The sequence below is a fragment of the Natator depressus genome, chromosome 1 (genome assembly GCF_965152275.1).
Source record: "Natator depressus isolate rNatDep1 chromosome 1, rNatDep2.hap1, whole genome shotgun sequence".
Lineage (NCBI taxonomy): Eukaryota > Metazoa > Chordata > Testudines > Cheloniidae > Natator > Natator depressus.
Window position 1 is genome coordinate 333,750,531 of NC_134234.1, and position 12,066 is coordinate 333,762,596.

Genomic DNA, 12,066 nt, shown 5'->3' on the forward strand with positions numbered 1-12,066 from the left:
GGTTAGGTCAAATTCTAGATACATGTATTCTGGTCCCAAAAACATAAGCACGATAAAGGAGCACTGTGTGACCAGCTGAACCTCACACAATAGCTTTTAGCTACAGGATCATGGCCAGATTAGAGCCCTGAACATGTGAGCCATACCCTTAATGACCACTCCAAAAAACCTAATTCTTTGTGGTGGGTTTCTGCACAGCCCATCCACAGATTTCAAGGATATATCCACCACCCTGCTGGGCATAAATATGTTGTCAGGCTGTTGGATTTAATACAGAACAGAATTTAACTCATCATGTTTAATATGACAGAAAAAAAATTTAAACCCAAAGTTAAAACAAATATAGATGGAAGCAATAAGGAATAAGAATCCTAGGAAGATAGTGTTGTGATAGGGGAAGAAAGGTTTCCATGTTCTACTGTTTTTAAAGGAATAGGAGCAAACCTTAGATACCCCAGTGAATACTACAGAGTCTTTAAGAAGATCCTCACCTATAAGTTTGTTTTCCTTCACAAAGCATCTGAATTCTGCCCCAGGAATTAATTCACACCATTTTCGAAGCACAAGCTATAGGAAAAAAAATATACAACATGTCAAAATTTGGCTTAAAAGAACTAATTCAAATTTTTTTTTTTTTTTTTTTTTTTGTCAACACACACACACATACATTTTGGTCCTAAGATAGTACCTCCTGTTAAGAAAAATATCACAGGATACTCTTAACAAAAGGGAAAACCCCTCACAATTGTAATGTGTGTAATTATCTTGGCAAATAAGCCAAATTTCTTTGAAATCTTATCTGTCACTTATTTCTTTACCTGTGAAAAATACCCGTAAAAACAAAATTGCATCTCTAATACACCATAATTTTGCCCATTGGATCTTTCTCCCTATACTCCACTAGCATGGCACAGAACTCAAATATGAAAAGCAATAAACATTTAAAGACAAGCACGGCATTTCAAATATTTACTTGAACACTGTTTTAAGAATACAGGTGCTGCCATGCGATTCAAAAGAATACATCAGTAGCAATTTTAAAGACTCTGCTATTGTTCAAAAATAAGCCACTGTTAATGATTGCATAAGATCCGAACAGTCACCACAGTTAAATGCAAGATTTACTTACCTAGCTTCTCATTCAATACAATGGACTCCGAAGATACTTAAAGGGATCACTAATGCACTATGCCTAGGTCAGTGGTTCAAATCCAGTACATGCAGCATTAACCAAGTCATTCTGATTACTCTGTAGACTAGGCAATAGGAGTTGGTTACGCTGTCCATTAAGAACAGGACAGAGGCAAGCCACCTCAACTGGCCTCCCCGCTGGCAGTCTCAGCAGAAAGGCTAAGAACTAAAATAGGCCATTTAGAGAATGAACAACTCTCTCAGCCATTCAAGTTTCCCCTCACTGGTCAAAGTGGACACGCTTTGGGAGAGTATTATGGAGAAGCTTGCAGGGCTACTGCTTGCAATGTATCTGGTGTGTGGATAAGCAGAGAGATCCTCGTCAGTCTCCATAACTATTAGTCTGGCATTTTTATTTATTTTTTACAAGCGCTAAAGTGTTTTATTGGTGTCACCCCAAGCATAAGTATCAGCCTTCTCAAGGGTAAGATAGTTAAACTATCTAGAGCCAGGAGAGGAGTCTTACCTCATATTCCATGCAAGGATCAGGGGTATCATCAGTACAGTGAATAAACCTGGAAAAATAAATTACATTGTCAAGATCTATTGTACATAGAACTGTTTTCACTCAGAGCAAGCATGACAAACTGGAACCATGCATCATAAAGGCATTCTTAAGCATTTCTAAGACATTTTAACTCGAAGTAAAAACCAAGTACGGGTAAAATGCCACTGGCAAATGCCTCTTCCTTGGCACAGCCGGACAGTTACTCAAATACCAACAGAGATCACCTATCACCCATTTCTTTTACTGTATATTAAGGAAAAGCCTTGTTTGGGCATGAACTTCTTAGAGAAATTAAGTTAAGACAGGTTAGAGGAAAGGGAGAAAATTATTTTAAAAAGGAGACACTATCCAGTTAGATATGAGTCAAAGTTAAACTGTATCAGAGCAACCTTCAACCAATAGAAAGGTTTCTACAATTACACACAACATTCTCATCCAAACTATTGCTTCTTAACAATGGATATTTCCTCAGAAATGGTTGGATCATCAACACTGTAGCACTAAGAATCTCAAAGTGAAACTGACTTCCTTGGATTTTCATTGACCACGCCGAGAGAAATCCAAAAAGATAAACAGTACAAAAAAAGTGAAAAGTACTCTTAATGATTTAAGAATTTATTAGTAGCAGAGAAAAGCATTTGTTTATCAGGTATGACTGTTATATTGATGGTGCCCCTTCAAAGTACTTCTTCATTGCCAAGATATTATTTGCTTGAGATAACTACAATTTGCCTTCCTCTTAAATTGTTATCCTGGCATAACTGCACTGACGCAGAAATAGCACACACTTTGATGTTCTAGTTTCATTACATTGCTTGGAGCAAACGTCTCCAAGTACCTTTCTCTGGTAACTTCCTAAAGCAATGCACCCTTCAGTGAACCAAGCAATATCACCATGATTCTTACAGCAACAGTGGGTCTACTTTTCCTTTCCACCAATGAGGGAAGCAAAGTAGTTTAACTTGCCACTGCCTATACCAGAGCATGGCATCCCTCTGAGTCAACAATAATAAATAATGCATTTGGAAGAACAGATCTTAAGAGACTGAAACAAACAAAACCCAAAATATCCCTTCTCCCATGTTATTCACACACATTAGATATCTGTAGGCAGACACCAAAGATTTTTCTCTTGTGAGTTACAGTCTCTTACTCCTTCATCCAGTAGCCAGTAAGAATAGAAGCAGTTATCCTAATGCCAACTATTATGTATTCTCTATATTTTCACCAAAGTAATTATGAACACTACAATAAATCCTGTAATTTTCAAAGGAATGATAACAAAAATATATCCCCTTTCTAAAAGTAGAGTTCCCAATCTCATTTGTACTTGAGCTGTTAGTAAAATGCCTACCATTTAGTGAACAGCTCAACTGTGAGGAAGAGCTGGTTAAAAGGGTCACAACTGAGTGCCCTCCCAAAAGTGACAAGATTTATCCAAATTCAGTACAGATTAAAGAAGTATGAGGAGGTTACTTACCTGTAACTGTAGGTTTTTCAAGATGTGTGGCCCTTATCTGTTTTCCACTGAGGGTTTACACACGTGTACCATGTGTCTAGAGTGGGAGAATTTAAAAGTAGTGTCTGTTGGTTCGCGCATGCACCCTGACTTGTCTCATGGTTTCATCTGCGGTGACAAAGGGTGGGGCAGACCAACGACATCTGCAGTTCCTTCTCCACCGCAAATCAACAGATCTACTGCAGTGGGGAAGGAGGGCAGGAAGTGGAGCCCCTACGCAGACCTGATGAGGTTCTCTCCACCAGTGAAGGAATAAGATTACCTTGGGGGGAACTGTGAGCCTGACGCCCATGGTGTGATGAGTAGGCGAGTAAACTTTCTGGAACCTCCTCTGGAGGCAGCTAAGGGGAAGAAGAGCGAGGGCAGTGATGTACGTCCATGAGGCCATGTGATCCAGGAGGGAGAGGCAAGTCCTGGCCGGAATTGAAGGATTGTTGACTACATGAGTTATGAGCTCTTGCAGAGTCTGGAACCTGTCTTGTGGTAGGTAGGCTTGAGCCATGATTGAGTTGATGGTGGCCCCTATGAAGTCTAGGCATCGTGTAGGGTTCAAAGTTGACTCTTTGGTATGGATACCAAAGTACAGAAGAAAGGTGGCCCAGCAACATAGAGGTTGAGACCTGAGCTTTTCATCTGGAGCATGCCACCATGAGCCAGTCGTCGCGATATGAGAATACAAATACCCCGTAATGCCTGATGTGGGCTGTTTTCACCATGGGGAAAACCCAGTGAGTATATGCTTTAATATGTACTACAGCACATGAGATACTGACTTCCCTCATCTTGCATACTATGATCAGTACTCCCTTCCACTGCATATCTGAATATTTGACATGAGGGTATCTGCAAGCTGCTCCTTTATATGCCAGTTTGGTGCAGTCCTTGGGGACCTGGCAAGTATAGTCCTAAAATGGATAAAGTTTAAGTGCCCCTCTGGTGCCTTTGACAGAGACTAAGATGTTACTGCTCCTCTACCTTTAAGGGAGGAATTAAAAACCTTGCATCCTACCTTCAGCACCTGTTGGCTGCCTTGAATATAGGTACCAAGTTCAGCAAACCAGCAAAATGCCTGATAGACAACAGAATGCAACTAGGACACAGTGTCAAAACGATCAGGCATGTCCATTGAGCCACACCTTGAACATTGCATGCAGTTCTGGTCGCCCCATATCAAAAGAGATGTATTAGAATTGGAAGAGGTACAGAGAAGGGCAACAAAAATGAGTAGCAGGATGGAACAGTTTCCATATGAGGAGAGATTAAGAAAATTGATGCTGTTCAGCTTGGAAAAGAGACAAGTAAGGTAAGGGGGGATAAGATAGAGGTCTATAAAATCATGAAAGGTGTGGAGAAAAGTGAATAAGGAAGTGTTGTTTACCCCTTCCCATAACACTCGAACCAGGGGTCACCTGATGAAATTAATAGGCAGCAGGTTTAAAGCAAACAAAAGGAAGTTCTACTTCACACAATGCACAGTCAACCTGTGGAACTCGTTGCCAGGGCATACTGTGAAGGCCAAAACTATAATTGGGTTAAAAAAATAATTAGCTAAGTCAATGGAGGATAGGTCCATCTGTAGCTCACGAAAGCTCATGCTCAAATAAATTGGTTAGTCTCTAAGGTGCCACAAGTCCTCCTTTTCTTTTTGCAAAGGCAATTAGTCAAGATGGTCAGTGATGCAACCTCATGCTCTGGGTATACTGAGCCAGTGGTTCTTAACCGGCGTACAGGTACCCCTGGGGGAATGCAGACATCTTCCAGGGGTACATCAACTCATCTAGAGATTTGCCTAGTATTTCACCAGGCTACATAAAAAGCACTAACAAAGTCAGTACAAACTAAAATTTCCTACAGACAATGACTTGTTTATACTGCTCTATATACTATAAACTGAAACGTAAGTACGATATTTATATTCCAAATGATTTATTTTATAATTATATGGTAAAAGTGAGAACCTAAGCAATTTTTCAGTAATAGTGTGCTGCGACACTTCTGTATTTTTATCTGATTTTGTAAGCAAGTAGTTTTTAAATGAGGTGAAACTTGGGGTATGCAAGACAAATCAGACTCCTAAAAGGGATACAATAGTCTGGAAAGGTTGAGAGCCACTGTACTAGACCTCCTGAGGTCCCTTCCAACCCTGATATTCTACTAAGCCTCTAACTGCCAGAAGGCTGGATCACTTGATAATTTCCCTGTTCTGTTCATTTCCTCTGAAGCATCTGGCATTGGCCACTAATGGAAGACAGAATACTGGGCTACATGGACCATTGGTCTGACCCAGTATGGCCATTCTTATGTTCATAATGAAACACAACTGAGTCCAGTCAAAGCTAAAGTGGAAAAATGTTTTAAAAGAAATAATCTATGAATCCTTCTCTCTCCTGCTGGAAATTGTCATGGATGTTTCCCACAAGATAATGCACTGCTAGCCATCTTGAATGTATTCATTCTATTAAGTGTTAGCACTGCCTATTTTATACCAAACTTATTGTGGTACTGAGCGTTAACAGGCATGGCCAAAGCCATCCAGTTACTCGTCTGTGACAGATGAGGCTTTCCTTGAACACTGGAAGCAAGAGGCTGAGCAGAGTTCCTTTAACCTAAACACTGGTAAGGTTTAAAAGTACTGAGAACAGCAGCAAATAATTTTCACACATGCAGAATTAAGAGATGCCAGGGATCTTATTTCTGAAACAGTGTCAGAACTTGTGTTTCAGACACTAGCAGGGGCTGAAAGACCTAAACCCCACAGCTTACAGAGCATGCGTGAAATATCGTTGGTCTCCATTTTATTTATTGAAATCTTATTTACAGGTAAACAGGAGAAAGATCTCTTTTTGTATATTTCACAAGTATACGAATCCCCACTGGCACACACTTGCTAAAAGACATCACTGAATAGAGCAGATATATGCTGTATAATTCCACTCATCCTTTGCCCATAAAAAAGAGTGAAGTGATTTACCAGGATTTACAATGCCTGCAGTATACATCAACTAAAGGGGTCATGAATTGATTTGCAAATCATTGTAATTACTCTTGTGGATAATAAAACAAACCATCAAAGTTATAATGAAAATTGTAACAGTTATTTTGTACCTGAAGAATACTACAGCCTTACAGTCTGATCCAAAGCCTGAACACAAGTCTTCCTGATGACTTGAACAGGCTTTTCGATCAGGCCCTTTTTCTCTACCCTTGGATTTAATTGTGAGAGATTTTTACTTTAAGAACTTGAGGCAAGTTGGAGGAGGTGGTTCAAATGCCACTCAAAAAGGGCCTTGTATCAAACATTCTTTTAAGTGCACAGAAATGATGGAAAACCTAACTGAAAGATATCTCCAAATGTCTCAGGGAATGTCTACACTATAATCATCAGTCAACCTATGTAAGGTTGACTTACAACCACTTCAGTAATTACTGCAGTGGTTCATGTCCACATTGCCCTTCTTCTGATGGTGATGCGGTCCTCACCAAGAGTGCTTCCATCAACTTAAGAGGGGAAATGTCGGGGGCTGAGAGCCAGGGCTCTCAGCTCCACATCAGGAACAGGGCAGCCACACTGGGCTTCTCGGCTCCCTGCCTCACGTCAACCTAACACTGTAGCGTAGACCAAGCCTCAAATTGCATATGGTACACTCGAATTAGGTTAACCTACCACCTGTATGAGCAGTACATGCAGCAAGAGGCTGCTGTGTTATCAGCACATTTTTGTACAGGAATGAGGCATGGACTCTTATACTCTTATCAGTAAAAGATACTTAACAGCTTTCATATGCATTGTCTTCATCAAATCTTTGGAATCTCCTGCAGGGGACAGAATCACAACACTGAGGTGTTCAAGTGGGCCAGTATACTCAGCATGCAAACACTCCTCAAACAGAGATGCCTCCGCTGGCTAGGGCATGTGCACCGAATGGATGATGGGAACATCCCAAAGGACATCGTCTATGGCAAACTGACATCTGGAAAAAGACCCAAAGGACACCCAAAATTGCGTTTCAAGGATGCGTGCAAGCAAGACCTCAATGAAATGGACATGGATGCGGATAACTGGGAAGATCACACTCAAGACCACAGCCTTTGGAAACAAGAGCTTAACAAACGTCTTCTAATACAGGTGGTAGGTTAACCTAACTCAAATGTATCATATGCAGTCTGAGGCTTGATCTACACTACAGTGTTAGGCTGACATAAGGCAGGGAGCTGAGAAGCCCAGTGTGGCTGCCCCATTCCTGGTGGGGAACTGCGCGTGGAGCTGAGCCCTTCACACTTCCCCCCTTAAGTCAATGGAAGCATTCTTGGTGAGTTTGCACACCAGAACCACCGACAGGAGGAAGGCAGGGAGGACAAGAGTTACGAGAGAAAGCAGTCTGGCTTAGCAGAGGAGAAGAGACCTTGCAGAAGACAGAGCCCAAATGGGCTGAAACACCACCTTTAAATGTGACAGATTGTCTCTCTCGAGTGGGTCTCTTCAGCCATGGCTGCCATAAAATTATTGAATAAATTCTCTCTCAGGGGCACATATCCATGATTTATCAAGACTGAAGGATGCCTACTAGAGGTCTGACATGAGTAATTAACACATGAAGGGAGGCCTCATTTGTTGGAAGACAGAATTAGAGAGGTAAAAATATCATTAGGATGAAAACAGAACATTTGTGCTAAATAAGGTAAATAAATAGATCAGAAGGCGGAAAAAAGAATGTGACCCAGCTAAGATAAGAGGGGGAACACCCATGGAACCATTTACTAACAATGGACAAGATAAATTAGGAATGGAGAGATGAGGTAAGGAGTAGGTCAAGTGTGGACAACACATGGACACAGCATCCTGCACAGGGATTGGTTCCTACATGTTAGTCAATCCAAAATGTATGATGCAATGTACAGTAAATGCAATGCAATGTGTAAATGTATATAAAGGAAGAGGTTTTCTGTATAACTTTGTACGTGTGGTATGCCCTATACCCACTCCTATGCTTGAGTCTGATCAACACAGCATAGTTTGCTGTAAGCCAAATAAAGGAATCTGAGTGATGAAATCTGAAGTTTAACTGAGATTTTTGGATCCCAGAGAACTGGATGAAGTGTTCTTTCAGAACTGGACAAGGTGTTCTGGATAAGCCAAGTGGAAAAGGTCTCAGAGGGAATCCCACTATATACGAAAATCATTTACTGAAAGGCAGATAAAAACAAAACAAGAAAGTTTTGTTTACAGGAGGGACAAGGTTTTCAGCTTGATACAGAATCCAATTAAAACAGGGAAGTTTTACTGCCTATGAACTACATTAGGTTATTTTAAAAAAACTGGCTTAAGGCTCATACCACACCAAACCCTGAATAATCTGTTTTCTGTTAAATTAGTTAAGTGAAATACAGTGCTTACATGAAAGATAAATAACACTGACTGCACTGTAATTAGTGTGCTGTGTTCAAGTCCTTGTTAGTCTATTTCTGTTCCATGAGGGAAGTTCTTATATTTAAGAATTTTAAAGTGATAGAAGTGCCAGCTTCATGTCAGAAGCCAAACATTTAAACGTTGGAAATGTAGCCAGTCATATTCAAGATGCTCTGACTAATCAGATTGTATATTGTTTATGATCTATACTATAGTAGCACCTAAATTGGAACCCCATTGTGCTAGAGACTGCACAAACACAATCCCACCCTGACCTAATTAGCTTGGTATAAATAAACAAGACATGCAGTGGGTGGGAGGGGAAACAGGCACAGAGAAATGAGGTGATTTGCCCTTGGTCACAAAGCAGGTCATGGGCGGAGCTGGGGAAAGAAACCAGGTCTACCAATAGCCCGTTCAGTGCCACACTACCTCCCAAACAACAGAGCTTCTTTTACTTGTTGGACAGTTCAGGAGCACAAAGGTAACAAAATACAAAGAAACGTATATTAAAAAGTTTTTTGGCTATTATTTTATGTCTGAGCAAAAGCTTTTTCATCCCACTAAATACAATCAAATCTATTTCTCTCTCTTTTTTACAAGCCCATCCAAGTGAGAGGGCACACAATGTCTCCAGTTTTTACCAGTTCAGCATTTTACTTCCATATGCTAGTTGCATTTCTAATTTCTGCTTGCCAAGATCTATGGCACTGGCATTTAATCAACAGCGTAATTAATAGAGACAACCTTGTGATTCAGCAAGTCTAATCATTTAGCCTGTTTGACTGCCTATGTTCATATGAATAATTTAGCAGTTCAGGAATGCTATGAACGGACTGGATTAAAAGCAGGATGTTTTATTCAAATACCTTTTATTTACAACAGTTCATCTAGGAGGAGGCCAAAGTGCTTCACAGATTAGGAGCAAAATTAATCCCACCTTAAATAGGTACAACTCTCACTCAAAATCAACAGAAATTGCCAAGGCTAAATTTGCCCAATATCTACATCTCTATGGAATAATTCACCCTATTACCAAACTAAAGCCTGCTCTTGCAAAAACCACCACAGTATTTTACACTAACATTACAAAACAGCTTTTAGGAGGGAAAGTGAAATATAACTTTTCCCCAACTGAAAACATAGAATCATAGAATCATAGAATATCAGGGTTGGAAGGGACCCCAGAAGGTCATCTAGTCCAACCCCCTGCTCGAAGCAGGACCAATTCCCAGTTAAATCATCCCAGCCAGGGCTTTGTCAAGCCTGACCTTAAAAACCTCTAAGGAAGGAGATTCTACCACCTCCCTAGGTAACGCATTCCAGTGTTTCACCACCCTCTTAGTGAAAAAGTTTTTCCTAATATCCAATCTAAACCTCCCCCATTGCAACTTGAGACCATTACTCCTCGTTCTGTCATCTGCTACCATTGAGAACAGTCTAGAGCCATCCTCTTTGGAACCCCCTTTCAGGTAGTTGAAAGCAGCTATCAAATCCCCCCTCATTCTTCTCTTCTGCAGACTAAACAATCCCAGTTCCCTCAGCCTCTCCTCATAAGTCATGTGCTCTAGACCCCTAATCATTTTTGTTGCCCTTCGCTGGACTCTCTCCAATTTATCCACATCCTTCTTGTAGTGTGGGGCCCAAAACTGGACACAGTACTCCAGATGAGGCCTCACCAGTGTCGAATAGAGGGGAACGATCACGTCCCTCGATCTGCTCGCTATGCCCCTACTTATACATCCCAAAATGCCATTGGCCTTCTTGGCAACAAGGGCACACTGCTGACTCATATCCAGCTTCTCGTCCACTGTAACCCCTAGGTCCTTTTCCGCAGAACTGCTGCCTAGCCATTCGGTCCCTAGTCTGTAGCGGTGCATTGGGTTCTTCCATCCTAAGTGTAGGACCCTGCACTTATCCTTATTGAACCTCATCAGATTTCTTTTGGCCCAATCCTCCAATTTGTCTAGGTCCTTCTGTATCCTATCCCTCCCCTCCAGCGTATCTACCACTCCTCCCAGTTTAGTATCATCCGCAAATTTGCTGAGAGTGCAATCCACACCATCCTCCAGATCATTTATGAAGATATTGAACAAAACCGGCCCCAGGACTGACCCCTGGGGCACTCCACTTGACACCGGCTGCCAACTAGACATGGAGCCATTGATCACTACCCGTTGAGCCCGACAATCTAGCCAGCTTTCTACCCACCTTATAGTGCATTCATCCAGCCCATACTTCCTTAACTTGCTGACAAGAATACTGTGGGAGACCGTGTCAAAAGCTTTGCTAAAGTCAAGAAACAATACATCCACTGCTTTCCCTTCATCCACAGAACCAGTAATCTCATCATAAAAGGCGATTAGATTAGTCAGGCATGACCTTCCCTTGGTGAATCCATGCTGACTGTTCCTGATCACTTTCCTCTCATGTAAGTGCTTTAGGATTGATTCTTTGAGGACCTGCTCCATGATTTTTCCAGGGACTGAAGTGAGGCTGACTGGCCTGTAGTTCCCAGGATCCTCCTCCTTCCCTTTTTTAAAGATTGGCACTACATTAGCCTTTTTCCAGTCATCCGGGACTTCCCCTGTTCGCCACGAGTTTTCAAAGATAATGGCCAAGGGCTCTGCAATCACAGCCGCCAATTCCTTCAGCACTCTTGGATGCAACTCGTCCGGCCCCATGGACTTGTGCACGTCCAGCTTTTCTAAATAGTCCCTAACCACCTCTATCTCCACAGAGGGCTGGCCATCTCTTCCCCATTTTGTGATGCCCAGCGCAGCAGTCTGGGAGCTGACCTTGTTAGTGAAAACAGAGGCAAAAAAAGCATTGAGTACATTAACTTTTTCCACATCCTCTGTCACTAGGTTGCCTCCCTCATTCAGTAAGGGGCCCACACTTTCCTTGGCTTTCTTCTTGTTGCCAACATACCTGAAGAAACCCTTCTTGTTACTCTTGACATCTCTTGCTAGCTGCAGCTCCAGGTGCGATTTGGCCCTCCTGATATCTTTCCTACATGCCCGAGCAATATTTTTATACTCTTCCCTGGTCATATGTCCAACTTTCCACTTCTTGTAAGCTTCTTTTTTATGTTTAAGATCCGCTAGGATTTCACCATTAAGCCAAGCTGGTCGCCTGCCATGTTTACTATTCTTTCGACTCATCGGGATGGTTTGTCCCTGTAACCTCAACAGGGATTCCTTGAAATACAGCCAGCTCTCCTGGACTCCCTTCCCCTTCATGTCAGTCTTTAGATTAGATTGTAATTTCCTATACCACAATTTGCCCAGAAGCCCAAGCTCTCTTGCTGGGCATTTTTGTACAATGAGAAAATAGGGGACACAATCCCATTAACTAGCATCCAGGCCTTGGGGTCATCATACAAGAAGGCTGAGACCATCAAATCCAAACTGGACTGAGAGTCTAAGAACAGTTAAATGT

The 12,066-nt window shown here is 41.7% G+C and overlaps 1 protein-coding gene across 2 annotated transcripts in view; it reads right to left on the minus strand.

Moving 5' to 3' along the window:
* CDC123 (cell division cycle 123) overlaps positions 1-12,066 on the minus strand; it is a 79,947-nt gene that overhangs the window by 47,261 nt on the left and 20,620 nt on the right. For both annotated transcript variants that reach the window (XM_074942624.1, XM_074942623.1), the window contains 2 exons: positions 1,658-1,706; positions 492-567 (listed from right to left, as the gene is read on the minus strand). In XM_074942624.1, the coding sequence (XP_074798725.1) occupies positions 492-567; positions 1,658-1,706 (125 nt within the window). The remainder of the gene's footprint in view (positions 1-491; positions 568-1,657; positions 1,707-12,066) is intronic.